At 41.4% G+C, this 19,391-nt stretch overlaps 2 protein-coding genes across 2 annotated transcripts; one reads left to right on the top strand and one right to left on the bottom strand.

The window, feature by feature from the left end:
• Positions 1-1,686: 1,686 nt before the first annotated feature.
• On the top strand, positions 1,687-9,912 carry MPHOSPH6 (M-phase phosphoprotein 6). Its single transcript, XM_055726348.1, has 5 exons — positions 1,687-1,842; positions 5,637-5,749; positions 7,309-7,399; positions 8,420-8,517; positions 8,967-9,912. The coding sequence occupies exons 1-5, from the start codon at positions 1,792-1,794 to the stop codon at positions 9,109-9,111; spliced, it is 498 nt and encodes a 165-aa protein (XP_055582323.1). The 5' UTR covers positions 1,687-1,791; the 3' UTR covers positions 9,112-9,912.
• A 4,123-nt stretch (positions 9,913-14,035) lies between these two features.
• On the bottom strand, positions 14,036-18,777 carry LOC102058986 (arylamine N-acetyltransferase, pineal gland isozyme NAT-10). The gene is made up of 2 exons (XM_005432357.3): positions 18,659-18,777; positions 14,036-16,225 (listed from the first exon to the last, which is right to left on the bottom strand). Exon 2 carries the CDS (start codon positions 16,218-16,220, stop codon positions 15,348-15,350), a length of 873 nt encoding a protein of 290 aa, XP_005432414.2. The 5' UTR covers positions 16,221-16,225; positions 18,659-18,777; the 3' UTR covers positions 14,036-15,347.
• Positions 18,778-19,391: the final 614 nt, after the last annotated feature.

Here is a 19,391-nt window from a genome sequence, read left to right as displayed (position 1 = left end):
TGTAAGCGGAGTGTGCTGAGGAAGGCGGCTGCAGGAACCGTCGAGCTGTGTTGCTCTGCGGGCAGGGCAGGGGGATAGGAACAGCTCTTGCAAAGGGCACTAAGCAAAGCCAGGCACTGCAATAGCTCGGTGGCTGGAGAAGTGCTGATGAGTGCGCAGTAATGTATTTAGAAGGAATCATTTGAAGTACGTTCCTGGACTGTAAATTAACTGAAACTGCTCAGAAAAAGCCCTGAGTGACACTGAAGGCCATGCAATTAAACACAGGGCTCTGATTTGCAAGGATCAACAAAAAGCACATACATTATTAGAATGCATGGCAAATAGAAAATAACACAAAAACGGTCAGATTATGGCTGTATTGTGCCATTGTATTAATTAACAGCTTTCCCCCATTGGTTTGTTCACTAAGATTCAAACATATTCATTCTTTGATGAACATTTGTATTCACAAAACTGCAGATTTCTTCCCAGCCTTCTTTTGTTGTAAGGGTTGATAGCCGTTAATGAGAAAGTGAACAGAGAAGGAGCTAAACACGACAGGGCCAAGCGAAGCAGAATAGCTCCCACACTCACAAAGAGATTTTCTTGCTGGGGCCTTGAATTTCAGAGCAGCTTCAACTCATTTACAGAGCCTGGAAATGAAGGTGCCTTGCCTATAGGAAAATTAAATATTTCCACACAGTGTTATGGCTTTGCCTTGAAGCAGTTGTGGCTCCATGTTTCATTCACATTCGCGGTCATTTTAACCCACAGAGCTTAACTGTGTAATAAGGATGCCTGGATGTGGATAATTCTTCCCCCTCCTTTCCCACTGCAATCAGGTTTTGCCCTTCATTATACTTTTTTGTGGACTCTATTAGAGCATAAATCTTTACAGAGTTCTTCAGGCTTTGACCTACATCTTGCATATATAGGAACTTTTCTTCCTAGATTGTCTTTTGAAGCACGGCAGTTCATTAAAGTTTTGAACACTGAACCCTCACTCTCATTGCTTTATCGCCTGGTTTATGTGCCAAATGTCAAAACAGGCGTCAGAAATCTGATTTATGAGGATATATACAGAAATTGTGGAACCTGCTTGTGACTGGGAGTCAGCTGGCAATTTCCTATCAGGATTTCCTCCTCAGCTACCCAGACCCAGCCCCAAGACAGCGCTGCCAAGATTGAATTCAAAGATCACGATGCAGGACTAAGAAAGCTTTGAAGCTTTTTGTAGTATCTTTGAATTTATGTGCTTTCCAGTTTTAATCACATTTAACCATTTCGTGATTAATTTTTTTATTTTTTGCCAGTCGGTGCCGATTTTAAAAAATGAAAGTTGAATAAATCAAGCGGCCTCCAAATGCCATTATGAGATGGATTTTATACTCTCTTTCCTTCTCTCTTTGAAATATCAGGAAATTATAGATGAAACCGTAAGCTGGCAGCAGTACAGAACACAGGACTGGTGATAAGAAATCTCAGGTTCCCTTACTAATTCACCATTTCACACCGAGTCAGATTTATCTCCTGCTCACACACTCGATCTCCCTCACCCCACACAGCCGGCTCTGTATAGGAAAGTTGCTTTTTTTAACGTTGTTTCTGCAACGACCGTGCACCCCCCTGGCACCCGGCCGCACCGCCACGACCCCGCGCTGTGGGCTGGGGCCTGTCCCTGCAGCCGCGCCCCGGACGCGGAGGGTGGAGCCGCGCCGCCACCTCCTCCCGCTCCTCCCCCGGCGTGCGCGGCCTCGGCGCTACGCGAGCGCGGGGATCTGTTGCGGCCTGCGGGCGCCGCCGGCCGCCATGGCCGCGGAGGTGAAGACGAAGCTGTCCAAGAACCTGCTGCGCATGAAGGTGAGGGGGGGGGGGGTGTCGGGGCGCCGGCAGCGGGGCAGGCGGGGCGGGCAGCCCGGTGGCGGGGGTGCTGCCCGCCGCGCTGCGCAGGGCCGCCGAGCGGGAGGGGCCGAGCCGCGCTGCGGGCCGGGCCGGGCCATGTCGGGCGCCGCTGGCATCGTTTTGGGTATTTTCCGTGCCTACACCTGGGCACGCAGCGTCTGGCCTGGCCTGACAGGCGAGCATGGTAGCCTCTCGCCTCCCGTAACGTTTTACACGTTTTAAACGTTTTACAAATGTATTATTTCTCCTTATCCTCCAGGCCTGCGGCCTGCCGGGCTGCTGCCTCCCTACGGCGGGGTGGCAACCCCAGCGCCGGCCTGGGCAGGGGCAGGCAGGGCTCTGGGGCCGGGCGTCTGAGCCAGGAATTCCCGATTCCCTCATGACTGCGGCAGAAGCCTGGCCTGAGCCTTAGTGCCCGCTGCAGGGCGTCCTTCGGGAGTCTTTCCATCCCACCTGGCTTCTCAGCTTATGGTGAATAAAAGTGATAAGGAGTTCTTCCCCCACCGCACACAGGTTGAAATTAAAATATTAATGTTGCTTGCCTTACTTGGCAGGGCTTTTAAGCTTGAGGGGAATAAAATAAAGTTCTAAGTTTATGTTATTGTATCCGATTTTTTGTTTGTTTACATGGATGGTTAACGTACCCGACCTGAGCAGCTGCGTTACCTGCCCTCTCGCCTCATCAATGCCAGGCACATCCTGAGGTGCTGGTTACCCTTGGAATTGTGAATCTCTTGTCAAGACCAATGTGAAATTAGTTTCCACTCACCGGCTAATGGATTCTGCTTCCCTAATTCAGTGGAGCACATTCTCCTGTGATTGATGGTTCTTTATTGCTGGAAAACAACCAGTAAAAGTTGAATTGGTATTCTTTTTTCTTTTTTTTTTTTTCAATTTTAATATCCATTAAGTTTTTATAACTGAGTATGATGGGCCTTAGTGGCTTGTGGTGGTTTATTTAGCTGGTTTTTCCCCCACCTATGCATGTGGGACTGTGTTTCAGACACTGGCTGAAAGGAGCTTAGCTGACTTCAGTTCAGTCTCTCACGTGAGGTGTACTCTGCCACAGTAAGATGCTGGAATATTTACTCCAGTTAGCAGATGCTGCTAAGGAAAGACTGCAACTTGTGCACAGAGGGAATAGAACACATCTTGTCTCGCTCTCAAAAGGGAGTAGATGTTTGGCTTAGTTAGCCAGCAGTGTATGGCAGAGTAAGACTCCTGTGAGTTGGATTGCAGTGTCATTATTTTTTCTTATTTTTATATAATACACTCTTTTAAGGTGGCATTTCTTCTCTTGTTGCTTGCCATTTTATCAACCCCCTGGAGATTTCAAAAAAACAGTTTTTAGATTTTCTTCCTTGGAAGGCTGTGGAGAGCCAGCCTGTGAATGGGCTACTGTGACATTTGCAGGTTTACGGTCTGGGCAGTAGTAACCAGCTTTAACGAGATGAGTAAATTTTGAAAAGGTCATGCACAGATCTTGTATTTAGCACTTTGCTTCTTCAGATGTTCTTGTTTACAAATGTTTTAATTAATCCTTTAGCAGCTGCCTCCAGAGGCACTGATAAGATGTATTATTACAACTCATCAGGCAGGTAAAGTGGCACCCAAAGGTGACATGGTCAGTGGTAGCGTTGTTTTGAAGACCATTTGTGCTAAGTACTGGGCCGCATGTGTTCACCATTTGGTGTCAAAAGATGGCTGGTGCAAGATGGGTCTTGCACCATTTGATCCAGGTCCCGTTGCCTGGGGAAACTAATCCAAATAACTACTCGGTTATTGACTTACATGCTCTCTGTCTACCACAACAGGTATTTTTTTAATTCATTCATGTGTGTTTACTTACATTTTAGATAAATGTGATCATATGTTTTTCATCTAGTTATTCCTGTAGCAATCTTCAGGAACATCATCTTTAAAATGTAATGTGAAATGGTTATTTAATTGCATGCTTATAGCAGAATTTCTCCTGTTGAGATTGTTCAAGGAAATTGGTTAGCCAGTCAGAAATACGGTTTTCCACATGATAGACTCACTTATTTTCCTCAAGAAGATACTGTAATTTTAATTGCAAAGCTTTGACATATTTTGGATTGACTCAGAAAACAAAAGTCAATTTTTCTTTCATTAAAGATCTTGTACAATGGATGCAAATAGAAATATAAATGGAAAATGAGACACTAGCCTTATATTGCTTTTACTTCAGAGTTTGGTTTTGTTTGCTTGGGCATTTTGTAAAGACTGAAAAGGTGTGTGGAGTGGATGTAATACATATATTACACATCTGTATTGCCTAAATATTGAAAATAAACTCAGTAATGCATGTTTTTTGTAGGAGGGAAGTGTTTTTTCATGCCTTCTTGGGCTTTATCCCCAACCCAGCCCATCTTAGCTGGGACCTAAACTATGTCTAAGCTTAGTGTTCCCCCCTGGCACATTACCTGTCAGCTTGCAGGTTTATCTAAACACAAAAACGATGCTGCTCTAAATGAGAGGGGTAGAATTAGTTGATATAAAATTCCTCTGCAGTGTTGCACATACAGGTATGTTTTGATAGCCACAAAGTAATTTTTGTACAGGAGTGTGTATAAACTCTACTGGTAGACTTGCCTCTAGCTGGGAATTACATTGGTATAAATGCACACCTTTGACAGATACCGTTATGCAAATACTTTCTGTAGACCCTAAGGGAGGTCCCAGCTCCCAGGGATGTGAGGATATAAGGATGATTACCATAAAATTTTGAAGAGTTCTGTTTTTTCCAGTATGTTTTGTTAATATTGTTGATAATTAAATTGTCACTCAGTTCAGGGACCTGACTTGAAACAAATGGAAATAAAAGGGATGTTTCACGTATCTCAGGTCTGTAGTTTTGCACTCTCAGCAATTTTTCATAGGCTGTGACAGATGTCCTCTTTTTACTCCCAGCTATGAGAGAGGTTACTGTTCCTGTCTGCCTGTTTCCATCCCCTGCCAAAGGTTATCACTGAGGAAGCAATTCACAGGAATGTCCTTGTATTAGGCAAAAATACCAGTCTTCCCCTAAACTAAATTATTGGTCTCAGCTCATCTGGTAGGGTGTTCCTGCAGTGAGTTAACAGGTACTTACACATAATGCTTGAGTGGTACTTTGATGGGTCAACAGTAAGAAGAGCTGGTCACATCTTCCTTTATCACAGCTGGATACAGAAGACTTCTTTTCATATCCTCAGTTACTTCTTTCTACTTCCAGAGGCAGGTTTCAGCCTTCAGAGCTACAAACCCAGACCAGTTAAATAAATCTGAGAAAAGAAGAGGACGGTTGAATGTATAGATGTTTCAAAAAATGGCCAACCTGGTATGACCGACCTCTAGCTCTGAGCTCCGGTGCTGTTCATTTGTATGGGTGGTGTAGGCTTCTGATACACAGCAGTAATTTTTAACACCCTTAGGTTCTCTATGGCCTTTGTTGAAACATTGGAAAAATAACAACTTGGATCCCTCAAAACTAACCAGGAATGGTCTGTTACTTTGTATGCAAGTACAGTTGTGGCTGACTGTTGACTTCCAGTAGATTGAGGCGATCAGCAGTTGTTAATTGTTCCATTGCCTGTTTGCCCGAACTTAGACCAAATCACAAAAAGCATTTACTGCTTAATATTTGCTAAATATTATGTAATGGATAATTGTTGTCATGTAATTTTTGCACTTTTCAGAGCATGCTCATGACACAAATAACTGAAGCTCTGTGTTTATGTCTTTCTTTATAGTTTATGCAAAGGGGTTTGGATTCACAAACTAAAAAGCAACTAGAAGAGGAAGAAAAGAAGATAATTAGTGAAGAACACTGGTATCTTGATTTACCAGATCTAAAGGAGAAAGAGTAAGCTTGTACCCTTCTGTGCTACTTATCATCGGATTGTTGTGGGGTGGGAGTAGAATATACCTATTTTTTCCTATAAAAAATATTATTAATAACCAGTTAGCTGAAGCAAAATTGGTGACAAACTGGCACTACAGCTTTTTTTATTACTTATTTTCAGGGATGTTCTGAAGGTTGCCTAGTGCAGTTTGACCCACTTCCATTTCCTGTGTGTGTTGTTCTCTTTCACTCACACATTATTCTAGATGCATGTAATTAGTTTCTTTCAGGCAGGGACCAATTCAATCATTGCTGCTTTTTTCCTTCATATGAAAAAAGAAGTTTGAAACCTTGTGTTAGTAAATTCAGCTCCAGTCATGTGGTCAGATCCATTCAGGACAGTTCTGTCTTGAATCCAGCTCACTTCAAATCCTGCTTTTGAAATAGGATAGATAATGGCAAAAATAAAGGAAAGTTTAGCTTATAAGGAGGAAAATGTCCCTTTCTGCTATTTAGAAAGATGCTTTAAATAGCAAGAGAATGACTTTTGAACTTGCTTGATTTTTCTCCTTTCAAAAGAGAACAAAAATTCCACCGAGGGAGAGGATACATAACTTTCAAAAAGCTGGGATCCAGGGAATTAACTGTAGCTGAATAAGGTCATTGATAAATTATTTTCCATTACTGTTGGTAGATCTGGCAAAAAGGTTTTTGAGCTTCAGCTGCAGCAAGGAATGTTCAGGCTGGACATTGGGAGAATTTTTCTAACAGTAAGGCTATTGAAGCACTGGAGTAGATTGCCTAAGGAGGCACTGGATTCTACATCATTGGCAGTCTTTTGAGGACAGGTTAGATGGACCTCTGCTGTTCCTGGTACATGTTTGACTGATCCTACCTTGAGATAGGAGGATGAGCTTGATCTCTTCAGCCTCGTCCTGTGATAGCAGGAGATTATTTTACATGGGAGATGAAGAGGATAAGGGAAGAGGTGCATATGTGTGTGAGGAAAAGAAGGATGGAACAATTCACGGAAGTACTTTTATCTAGCGCGTGTATTATGAACGCCTCAGGGTCATGTTTCTTTTCTCACTCCATGCTCATTAAAAGAGGGAGAAAGGGGAAATCTTTCTCTGCTGAACAGAGTATTACACAGTGTTTTATATCCTGACAGACTCAACTAATGCCAGGTCTAACATCACAATGAAAAATTAATTAGAAGCTTTTGCTGGTATAGTAATGCCACCTGGAGAGTGATATTTATGTGGTATTTTTATTCTGGCAAAAGCATTAATGTGGGTGGAATCATACCAGCAAAGAGTGCTTTTTGTCAGGAGAGTTAATTTTGCTTGTGGAACTGGCACAGCTTTGCTGGCAAAAAGTATTCCTTTGCACTCCAAGCTCCTTGTATTGAAAGATTTATCAGACCAATTGTGCTTCAGAAAGTAGTTGATGCTTTAAAATACACTGTGGCTTTGTTTATTTGTGTGGGGGGAAGACAGCAAATGCTTTTTGCATTTGTTTAATTTGATTATTTTAAAGTGCACTCTTTGACAGAATGCTGCGTTTGGGGTTTCATGCAGGAGCTTTATAATAGAAGAGAGGAGCTTTATGCCGTGTGAGGATCTACTTTATGGCAGAATGTCCTTCAAAGGGTTCAATCCAGAAATTGAGGTACTATTTACATGTTCTGTTTAGAGGGGATCTTGCATTAGGATTGAAGCCCTTGGGAATGGGGATTTGAGTGTTCACCCTGCACGCTGTTTGGCCTTTGCAGCACCTTCCATAAATCCTCCTGTGTACAGGAAGTCCGTGACTCAAACCAAATTGTTGATCAGTGTAGCATCTGGTAATAGAAGCTTTTTGTCTCCTTGTGTTGATGGTCAGTAATTGCATGACTCCTGCAGATTTTTCCTCCCTGAAGTGAGGAAACTGTCCCACATGCTGCTTGCCAAAACAATAGCTCCCTTTTCCTGCTGCCATTTAATTTAGAGTCCAGTCTTCAAATAGTCAGCACTATTTACTCAACACTTACTTGTGTAAGTAAGGGCTTAAAGTTCCAAAGTAAAAATTCTGGGCAAGGGAGTCTTTAATTTTTTTCTGGCATGATTTATGCTGGTACAAGTACACTGAGATGGTAATAAAAATGTTACCACAGAACTGAAGCAAGAGGATGAAGGTGTAAAGGCTAAGAGGTATACAGAAGGCTACACAAGGTGGTTTACTAGGGGATTCTTTTAGTTATTTGGAGCTTGGTCTCACTGTGACTTGGCATATTATTGCCTCATGGTTTTTACTGTAAATCCTTGCAGATATTTTTCCTTCTTAATAAAACCATTTCAAGGACTATGTGCTAACATCACAGTGAAAAAATAATTATGACCTAATTCTCCGGTCTCCTTAAGTTGTCTGGCATGCCCTTGAGGGTGTTTGAATAGTACAGTACACTGAAAACCCTGTCTCTGTGTTGCCACTTTTCCCAAAGGCAAACTCTAAGCTCAGCTTCGGAACAGACAGTCATGCTGCCTTTTCTTCATGGGATTTTGTAGCAGTATGCTCTAGCCTGACCGGGAAAGGCAAATAATGATTAGATTTGATTCTTACCTTTTATGAGTTTCTCTTACCAGTGAATTTCAGCATAGTTACCATTGCATCAGGGTTACATGTTTAAGCTGTTTCTTACTTTGTTTTCAGAAGTTAATGATCCAAATGAACTCTAGGGGCAAGAAAGAAGAAATTGAAGTGGATGATAAAATGGAGGCTGATGTGTCAGATGAAGAAATGGCCAGAAGGTAAGTTATATTTTATGACATAATCAGTATTAGCTAGGAATAAAATATGATACTACATTATGTGTGGGAAAATAAACCCAAAAAGCAAACAAACAAAACTGTGCCCCCGCAACAGATATGGTACTTTGCAGAGCAGATTTCCCACAATTTCAGGTGTGTATTCACTGGAATCTCCATCACTTTTAGGGGGTAAAATACCTTGTGGGGGTTTTCTGCCCTTTGACATCCAGGTGTTCCATGCTAATTCCCTCCTTGTTCCAGATTGCAAACAAACCCAAACTATGAGAATGAATAATAATGTAATAAGTGATCATAAGTACTTGTGCTGCTTAAGTTTCTGATGACCAGCTTTTTTACACCACTTAAATTATTGACTAGATTTATTGTTTGCCTCATTGACATTTTCTCTGATTTTAGTAAAAACTGTACATTTTTTATTACCTTTACAGATACGAAACATTAGTGGGAACAATAGGGAAGAAATTCTTGAGAAAAAGAGACCAGTGTGTGCTCCAGGATGAAGATGAAGATGGGAATAGTAACACAAGACCTAGCAAGAAAGCTAAAAAAAAGTTCTTAAAACCTCAGGATTAATGTCAACTGTACGACTGGAGCTAATAGGAATGTTATCTACCAAATATGGTACCACGAACTGGAGATTGTTCAGAGTTTTTGCTATTTAATGTAAAGGATAGATTTGTAAATCTGAGTCTGTTCTCATTGAAATTTCTACCATCCACGTGACACACATTTTTCGAAGTGGATGTGTGTATATAATGGATGTCATACATCCTTTCCTCTCTCAGCAGCTTTTAATGTGTGGGGTACTAATCCCATCAGTCTTTTTAAATGTTGTGCATAACTAGATGGAGTGTCACAGGCAATCGAGAGCAACATTATTTACGATTTATGATAACATCTGAAAGAAGTAATTGGAGTAAAGACGAGCTTTGTCCAATCTAGTAAGGCAGTTCAGCTTTCACTGCTTTTTTTTATTATGAAAATAAAAACCTTTGCTGTCTTCAAATTGGAAAAAGTCAGCAGAAACATGTATCTCTCTCTCCTTTTTTTTTTTACTGTGCTAAAAATAAGATGAGAAAAGAACAGATAAAATCCATTTTGTTGAATTTTATTTTTTATAAAGCTTATTTAAAAATAGGGAGGTTTATAGTAATTTTTTTTAATAGAGCAAGCCAAATATTGGGTAACATTTGCAGTTTGACACTTGAACAGATTGTGAGTCTTAATTTCTGTCTTCCAAAAGAAGTTTGCTAATCTTGCCTCTTTTTCAGCAAAAAAAATCCAGTCTTATAATTATCTAGGTCTTCTCATAAAAGCGTAATAACAGCTTCAGAAATATATTTGAAAGCTGAATAAAAACTGATTTTTTGTGTAGTTAATGGTGGTGGTTTAGCTAATTTAATGTAAAAATTATGCTTAATACTGTCTGATAAAAGAAGCGATCCTGTTTTGTGCTGGCCACAGATGTCCCCAAATACTAGTTGACTGCGCTGATTTTTTCTGTTTAGCATGCAGTGAAGCCATCTGGACTAATGTTGGGAAAGAACAGGAATTGTCATGCTCTTTGGTCAGTGGTCTGGGCCTGCTGAAAAATGTTAATGTGGTCTTCCTTAAAATTATAACAGTTCTCTCCATCCTGCCTTTCAACAAGAAATATTTCTTTCTATTACTTCATTTCCCCAGCTAGATGGCGAAGTTACTCAGCCTTAATGTTGACTCTCTGGAGGAAGAGGAATTTGTTAAATTGAAGTAGTGGCCATTCTGTCCTGGACACAAGAGGCTTTTTTTTTTTTTTTTTTTTTTAAACAACTGAGTGAAGCAAGACATGAAACTCAAATTATATAAAGAAAGGGACTGTGTGTCAGCTGTATTTAGCATGTGATGTATGAACTATAATCCATATATCAAGAGCACCTCATTAGATATTCAAGATGGATCACACACGGAAAGAGAAATTTACTTTTAACCTAGTAAGGGGGCCCCATATAGGTGGAAAGTCTGTGATTCATGATCTGAGAGAGTTTTCCAGAGCTAATTAAATGCTACTGGTTCAATTACTTAAAACCTGATCATATATTATTGCTAGCTGAAAAGAAGTTAATGATGGCAAGGCATTATTCTTCCTATGTAAGATGTGACCCGAGCTAAGAAATGATTTATTGGTGGTCATCACAAGAAAAACTCAGAATATATGCCATTATTCTTTCTTGCCTATTAGTAGGGAAGTGATTTCCCTCTACCTTAACGCATTTCTTCAATGGAGAGAGAATTCCTGCAGAACTATGCTACATAGTTGAGGGGGAAAAGTGTGTTCTAGTGAGCAGCCAGCAACCAGGACACGTCACTGCAGTTGTATGCTGAGAGGCAGTGCATGGGGAAAGGTTCCAGTGGTGTCATGTAAAGGAGGTTTGGGGTAATTCTGGTAGTGGTTAGTGGCTCAGATGAACTCCTTGTGAAGTCTTTGTTTGCCAAGGCTTTATGCAGAGAGCTCTCTGGTAGGGCAGAGTTTGTGTCAGTCCAGCGGAGGTAATTTTGCGTAAGGTAAAGGGCATTCTGCCGTACATTGTTCCTTAATTTAATGTTATTTCCTGGGGAATGGCTGGAAGCGTGAGTGGCATGGTGCATGCGTAAGGGCATGAGTGAACTCTATAAACAGCTTCCTAGAAAATCCATGACTTCGGGAGTGGGGAAGGGTGGTTCTCCTGTTTCCTAAACATGCTCAATACCAGCCGTGGAGAAATGATAGATTTTGGTTTGTTGTTTTCAGATCTGGACGCTCTGTTGTTCACATTTAGCTGGTTTCTAGGTGAGCTATTGAAATGCTACAGTAAGAGCAATTACTAATTTTTAGCAGAATCTCTTATTCATGGGGAGTTTGTAAAATGCACCTTTGAAAGCACCATCCATAGAGCATGATTATGAGCAAGACAAAACTAAAAATCAGCCCTACGTGACTTTTTAAATGCATTTTAAGTGCCCAGAGTTACAAGCAGGCATTTTATGATGGGATCTTCTGAAATACCCATCTATATTTCTAACCTGATAAATACATATATATGTATGTATTTTAAGTCTGGCTCTAGCTTCCTAGCCAGGGTGGAAACATTCTGCTGTATAAAATCTGTGCTTGAACTACTCTTGACAGAGATGTAAGTGTAGCGGTGAAATATTCATAATGCGAACCTACATTAATTCAAGCTGTCTTGGCTCTGACAGAGTCTCAAATGCAGATGCATTTTCATGTGCAACTTCCTAAGCTGTAGAACTTTCCCACGTGTTTCTAAGAGGAAAGCATTTCTTCTTTGAGAACAAAAGTGAGTTGAGTAAGTAGTAGGCAGTTTTGTTGAAGAAAATGGCTACCTACCTGCAAAATGTAATGGGTAAAGAGTTATGGGACACCTGGAGCGTTTGTGCCTGTCACACTAAGGTACCTATTAAAGCGAACAAAGCAAAGTGTGCTGACAGCTCGTGGTGAAGTTTAAGCACGTCTCTTGTCAGGTGAAGTTTTGTCCCTCCCTTTGACGGACTGACAGTTTTTTATTTCTGTAATAACTGCTGATGTTGGAAACATGGAAGTGTAGAACAACTTCATCTTCCTTGCTGATGTTTCTCATTTTGTTATTTTTATTTTGCTTAGTATTGGCTCTTTAAAAGTCCAGGACCAGAGTCCAACTGAAGTGAGCCATCCTGTATCCTCTCTTTAGCAATGCATGACCTGATTGAACTTTGACTCTTGGAGGGGGGGATGTTCAGTGGTGCCGTGGAGTTTGAACTGTGTTCCTTCTGTCATATGTTGTCTTTTCCAATAAGACACTCCATTATTTAATTCCACAATCGCGGATGGCTGTCGTTGCCATTGGGCATTGCGTGTGTGTGTGTGTAATGGGCAGCTGGCCTGGGGTTCTGGGACTTGATCCAGCATTCAGACTTAAAAAAAAAATAAAAATTGTCTCATCTTTCTGTTAATTGGAAGGCCATACTTCTAAATTGTATTTGGAATTAGACAACTCCTGGGTGGGGGGTTCTAAGTGTTTGTTCTGCTTCATTTCAACAGCAGTCAGCAACTAAAACTGCACAATCGCTAAGGCTCTCATTAAACCGTTCTCAGAGTGTTAATAAAGTGTAGTGGTGGTGAAGGATGTCAAACATCCCATGTTTCCCTTCTGCATGTGAAAGCAAGTTTCTCTGAGAGCTGATGCTTTAAGGACTTGATTGTTTCTTTTCTTTTTAGGCTGGGAGAGCATCTGCCTTCTACAATAATGCCTCGCTAATGGAACCTCAGCATGGGGCCTCTGGGTTTGTTTGGTTTTGTTTGCTTTTACACTATTCTCATCTCAGACCCTTGAGGCATTTTGGGTCTGGCATTCACACCTCAATAACCTGCTTTCATCAGCTTTTGGGGAGTTTTAGTTAAACTGTGAAACAGTTCCTCGGCTGTACATGTTGATACTTCATGTGATTTGATGTTGCACGGTGAGGACCTGGTTATAATTGTCTCGTTAAGAGGGAAGAATCCTGCTCAGAGAATGGCTATCAACAGATGGAACTGGGGAGAGGGTTGAAGCTTCCGTCATCGACAGCCCTGTAGGTCTCTAGTAAGAACTGAACTGTGGAAGGGGGTATCTGCGTTGAGTCCCATCATTGCAGGCACAGGTAAAAATGCTGATAATGAGCCTATAGACCTCTGCCCCAGAAACCCTTGCATACCATAACCTGAGCAATTACCAGGGACCAAGAGCAGGAACATCTCTGAAGAAGCTGGGAGACAAAATAAGCGGTCTGTTAATGACTGTCCTCGAGGCAAGAGGCAGTGGCACCAGAAAACGGCGAGTTCATTGCGAGAGAAATACGTTTTGGAGACCTGGGTGAGTGCAGATGGGAATTCCCATCAACTGGAATAGAGGTGGTGAGTGTGTTGAAGCTCGCAATGTTCCTTGGGGTGTCAGGGAACACCACATTTTGATCAATCATTTTGAAAGGGGTAAAACCCCTTAATGGGACCTCAGTATGGTGAGAGAATAATAACACAAATTACAGAGCGAAGTCCTTAGTTCTGTTACTTATAGAAAAATGTTCCCGCCTCTGTAAAATCTTTCAGTGTCCCCTGTCCCCTCTTGCTTGGCCCTCAGATCCTTGTCCCCATGCAAGTCCATGCGCACCCAGGCCACCAGTTGCTGCCACGACTGATGGGCAGGGAAGAGCTGGCATGCACCGCGGGCAGCCCGGAGCTGTTGGCTGCTGAGCCCAGCAGAGGCAACGGCTACTGAGTCTCCTCTCTGGCAATCATTTTCTTCCTCAGCCTACAAGCTCTTTATCCAGGAACCTGTAGGATCTGACCACCTCTGACACAACTGTCAGATTTGTTCGGTGTTGGCCTGTTTGCTTCAAGAAGTTTGTGGTGGGAAGGGCTGACCAGCAGATCGTTAGTGTGATTGGTCAGACCTCATTTACTTAGCAAATGGTGTGTGCAGGAGTCGTGCAGTTGGAGGAGCTGTACTTAAAGCAACTATTTATGTTTTTATTTTGGTTTATTTATTTTCAGGCATACACTTAAAGTATTTGTGAGATTTATGATCAGGTCATGTCTTTGAGCAAAAAGATACACTATCAGAGGGAGGAATCAACATTGGACCAATACTTAGGGTTATCGTAGATTGGGGAGGAAGTGTTTTTCAGTGTTTCTGCTATTTTTTTGATGCTTTGGAGAATGTTTCCCCTTTATCGGTGGCTTCCTTGTTGGGCTTTTTGCAGAGAGGCATGGTAGGCGGAAAACAATTTTTAAAAAATGGGGAAATGTGATTGTGAAATAATTCTGAAGAAATTCTAAAGAAAGATTTTGTCAGCTCCTTGATTGTTTTCACTTTGATACAGATGAATGAATTTGCTTGTGACATGAAAGCTCTTGTGCTAAGCAGTACTCATTCAGGACAGCCATATAGAGTCCCATATTGCTGTGCACAAAAAGGGAAGAATTAAAGATATAGTGGGCTTAGCGTCGTTGTTCTACCTTTGTTATAAAAATAATTTGCAATGGTAAAATACAAAATTTCCACCCCTTTTGGGACAGAAATAAATCTTAAGCCAGTTGTGATGTTTAATCACCATTCACGCTTTATATGATGATTAATTATCAGAAGCAAAGCTTGTAGGTATCTCCTTACAGCCTATCAGCCACAATAATGGTGCAATATATACAGTTTTCATCACCGGAAAAATATGTACATACCAAAAATTACTTTGGGCAATTTACTGCAGTAATGGCAAAAGGGATATACATGATGATAATTTTCATTTTGTACTATGTTTTGTCTAAGGATGATGGTGAAAGAATCATTCCTCTTAATGGTTCTTTCAAAGATGACTTTGTTTTACTTATATTAGAGGTAGAGAAATGAGATGATCTGCAAGTGGTTTGATCTTGTGAACGATGAAGTTTTAAATACGTACTTCATTGTCTAAATGCTCACAGATTACTTTTCTCCGTATAATAACCATAGTGAATGTGTTGGCGGCATATCACAATTAATAATCCATACTCCTATTTATGTGCTATATGCACTCCAAAATTCCCCAGACACATTTCTTACCCAAGTTTGTGCGAAAAATTGAACTGCAGTCATGTCGCAGCAAATAATTCTGTCTACCTGACTGAAGAGTCTTAAATTCCTGGTTTTTCCCAGAGTGCCATTCACTTTAATCTCATATTAATACATTTTTTCTTCAATCGCCTGCACATAATCTTGCAATAGTTGCACAGACAGTGGAAGTTACTGCACCTGTGTAGCATTATTGTACGTTTTCCTGGCCATCTAGATTGTGTAAAATCCTTTAACATTAATTGGGACAAGTTTTCTGTCTAGGGTTATGTTGAATTTCTCTTTGAGGGTTTTTTCTATCTCTTCATCTTCAAGATTTACGAATTCCACCAAATCCATATTTTCCTTGTAGTTGTATATGGTCTCAGTGAGCGTCCACCCAATTAGCGCTCGAAAGCCATCAGTGGTCTGGAGGGTGCAGATGGACTTCTTTGTGAAGAGGGAATCAGGAGAGGTCTGAAGGTACGTGCACTGGAAATGGAAATCTTCCACTGTCCGTGGCTCAAGGCTGAACATGTAAACTTTACGACACTCTTTTTTCTCTAGAAGATCAGAATTAGAGAAACTTTGGTTGGGGATACATTGTTTCCGTCTCACTTTCTCAAGGTACCAGATGGCGTTTTTTTCCGTGAAGCGAAAGATGCCGGGAGCCTGGGGTTGGTCTTTCCCTGACACGAGCTCCATGGGCTGCCACATCTGATAAGATACACCAAAGCCTCCATCAACTATATAGTCTCTGCCGTCGATCGCTACCTTTACAAGGAGATGGGTCATGATGGTGGCATACGCGTTTTGATGTGGATTGAACACATATGCTCCCAGAAAGCTGGCGTCATACCCCAGGCGTTTGAGGACCCAGCCCAACAGCTGGTTGTTTTCCATGCACCAGCCACCCCGCTTCCTCTGCACAATTTTATTATAAACATGCTCCAACTCCAAAGTAATTTTCTCCCCACAATGAATGCTGAGGTTTTCGAAGGGAACAGCACGGATGTGGTGCTGGAATATATCAGTTAAGGTTTCCAAATCTTGTTTTTCAAGGGAACCTTTATAGCCAGTTCTCGCAAAATATTCTTCAAGGTTCATGTCACCTGTAATGGAAGGAATTGTGTTTTGGTTTTGTTTCTTTACATCAATGATTTATGATGCTGTGAAAACCTGCTCAGGCTGCTGCCAGCAAAAATGCTTTAATCTACGGAACCTCATCAGAGCAGTTTTTAAAGGTAACGGGTATTCGTATCAAATGGTTCCCTGAGCAAAGAACAGCAGTGCACGTGAGGGTTTGTTTTTTGTCTTAAGAGTCATCCCTGCGGCAAACAGCTGATGCAATTTCAGCTCGATACGTGGTGGCTGCGAATTGGGGATTTGCTGTATTTGCATTGTAACAGCAGGGTTAAGAAGAAATATGGTATGACGCCAGGGAGCGTTCAGGAGGGTTCGTGAAAACCGGTCTAAATCGACTGTTCAGTGAAAGGAGTGACATCTGCTAGCTGGAGGGAGGATAATCTGAGCCAGGATTCACATGTCCTTTTCATGAGTCTGCCACTGATCTACGTGACAGTAAATGAACTGCTCGTTCGGTACATGTCTCTCTCGTGCCACTTAGGAAAAGGGAAAATGATACTCCCTGCACATTTTGTAAAGTGTCAAGTTTTATCCAGATAATTACAACTGAAAAAAGCCTCTGACCTTTGCAAGAGTCGCAGACCACCGAGTCTCTTGTCTGCTCTGAGTGTTGCACAAGCTCATTTTGGTGTTGGGATAATGGATCTGAGCGGAGGTGAGTGCCGCGGGAGACAAAGAGCACATCTCTCTTCCCCGCTGTGCCCCGCGGCTCGCAGGGTGCCCCGCAGACGGGCAGGGGCTGTGTTACATCTCCCTAGTCCTGGCTTTTCTCAAAACTCACTTTATTCCTTCCAGCAGAGGGGTGACTGACAGTGACCAAAGCCTCATGCAGTGCATCCCTGGTCTGTCCTGCCTCCAGCAGTGCCCACCTCCTGGCCTGCCTTGGCAGGACTCCTCATGAGTCAGATTGCTGGGTGAGGAGCTACTCAACTTATTTTCTGCCTTCTAACAGTGTGGAAAGTCACACACAGTCCCCTACCCTTCGCAATGGCCCATCACAGTCTGCCAGCTGCCGGTGCGAGCGGGCTGCTCTGTAGGTATCTGGTACGTACTGTTTGTAAAATTGTAAAATGCGCTGGAGGTTGTCTGCTTGGGCGTGGAGCTGGGCACAAAATCTTTTGAACCTTTGCAAAGAAAGTTCTAAGCTGCTCAGCAGTCTAGAGTTACTGCAAATACTTAGCTTCTTGGCAACCCACAAAGCTACTGGGAAATCTTTTGTGCCTACAGTAAGCTGAGGCTTAGACACTTAATATTAGTGACTCGGGAAGACTATTTTATTCAGATAAATTCAGTGGTGAGCTGTTGAATGTTTACTGCAAACCAGAATGTCTCAAGATGACTTTCAGCGACAGATTCATGATGTGCATGGCGTAGAATCAGCTGTCCAAAGTGAATGGAGAGCCCTATCAAAAACCACATTACCTTCTACAGAAAGGAATTTAGCTTCCAGTGATATTTAAGTATATTGTTGGAGGATATTCTCAATATAATATTTGTTAAGTATAACATAAGGCTTACAACACTCTTCTTTTGGTTTGCAGAATCTAAGTCTATCTGATCATACCCCACTCAAATCGTGAATGCTAAAAAGATGACACCAGCATAAAGCTGGTTCTTGAGTTTATATTATCTGTAATTTCCCTCTGCAGCTCCATAATATGATTAATCAGCGTTGGATCTTGACTGTAGGAGATGAAAGCTACTGTTCTTTCGAATTGTGAGCAGATCAGATGAAAAGCTAGATACTGAAAAGGTAGTCCCACAAATGTGACTGTGATTTATACAGAGAAAAACAACAGCAGAAGTAATGTAAAGAACTATTTCTAAATGTGCAAATGAAGGTGCTAGTACAAAAATATTCCTTACCAGAGCTATACACACTATCAGCAATTCCACTTTTTAGCCTAATACGTGGACTTTCTGAGATACATAAACCACAGTTTATAACTTCTTGGGTTTAAAGTTGTTTTTAAAGGATTGTAATTTTATTCCCATAAAGCATTTATTGGGTCATTTATAAAGCATGATTATTAGGTTGCTCTTTTGCTTCCTTTGCATTTGCAATATTTTAAAATAAAGTTAACAATCTAAAAGGATAACTTCCAACAAGAGGTTGTAGTTCTAAATTTACATCTACTATTGTATCTAAACAAAAGAATCTCTCATAGTCAAGTGAATTTCCTCCTGAAGAGTGAAAGATTGAGGAATTGAAATTATATGATCACTGTTTTGCCTTCTTTAGGAGCACATGTTTAGCAGGCGATACTTTAGCTCTCTATCCACACATTTTTATAATATTTTGCCTAAAGACAATCGTACTTATGTTATTGTCCATGACCATAAAGAAACCGGGGGGTTTTTTTCTTTGTTTGGAGTTTTTTTTAAGAAAATAAGCTTACCTTTTAAGATAGCCTTATTTATTTATTGGTGTCTTCAGCTTCTGGGTTGTTTATTACTGGGGTAGCAGTCAGTAAAGCCAGGGGTGGATACAAACCGTGAGGGCTTGTCTTCTTTTGAGCTCTGCTGGCCCTCACTCCTGAATCTTAAATGCCACAAAAGGGCAGAGTCCACCCAAAATGAACGCACATTTTTGGACTTCACTGATCCATGAGCAAATTAAACTTTGTTTCTTCTCAGTTCATAGATGTTTGTGTTTTTCCCTGGTTAAGACCAGAATGAACTTGTTTTAGATGTCAAATAATTACAGTAGACAGTTGCAAATGGCTCCGAAACTTTTTTAAATTAAATTATTATTCCAGCACTTTGCAGTGGAGGATCTGCTTCCTTGTGGGTGCAGTGAATTGCGAAAGTACTGCAGGCTGTGTGTTCCCGTGCTCCGCGAATGCACAAAATGATCCTTCTTTGCCCACAAAGGAACTTTTTCAATCGGTTCAAAGCTTCAGCTGCAGCAGGTGGTTATTTCAGAACTGCCACAACTAACAAATACACTGCCAAATATTTATTTGCACAAAGTAATGTGTTTCCTCTCTAAAACTTGGCGTTCTGCATCTTCAAAGGGCTGCAGGGCTTTTTGTTTCATTCTCTCCCTGTCAGGCGTGTCTCCTCTTCATCTGGCGGAGGTGGAAGGTTGGAGGTCCCTTTTGGGAAGGAAAGAGCACATCAGACTGCATC

The sequence above is a fragment of the Falco cherrug genome, chromosome 14 (assembly GCF_023634085.1).
Source record: "Falco cherrug isolate bFalChe1 chromosome 14, bFalChe1.pri, whole genome shotgun sequence".
NCBI classification, from domain to species: Eukaryota; Metazoa; Chordata; class Aves; order Falconiformes; family Falconidae; genus Falco; species Falco cherrug.
Note: the sequence above shows the minus strand (reverse complement) of the source record. Positions and strands in the feature narration are given on the sequence as shown.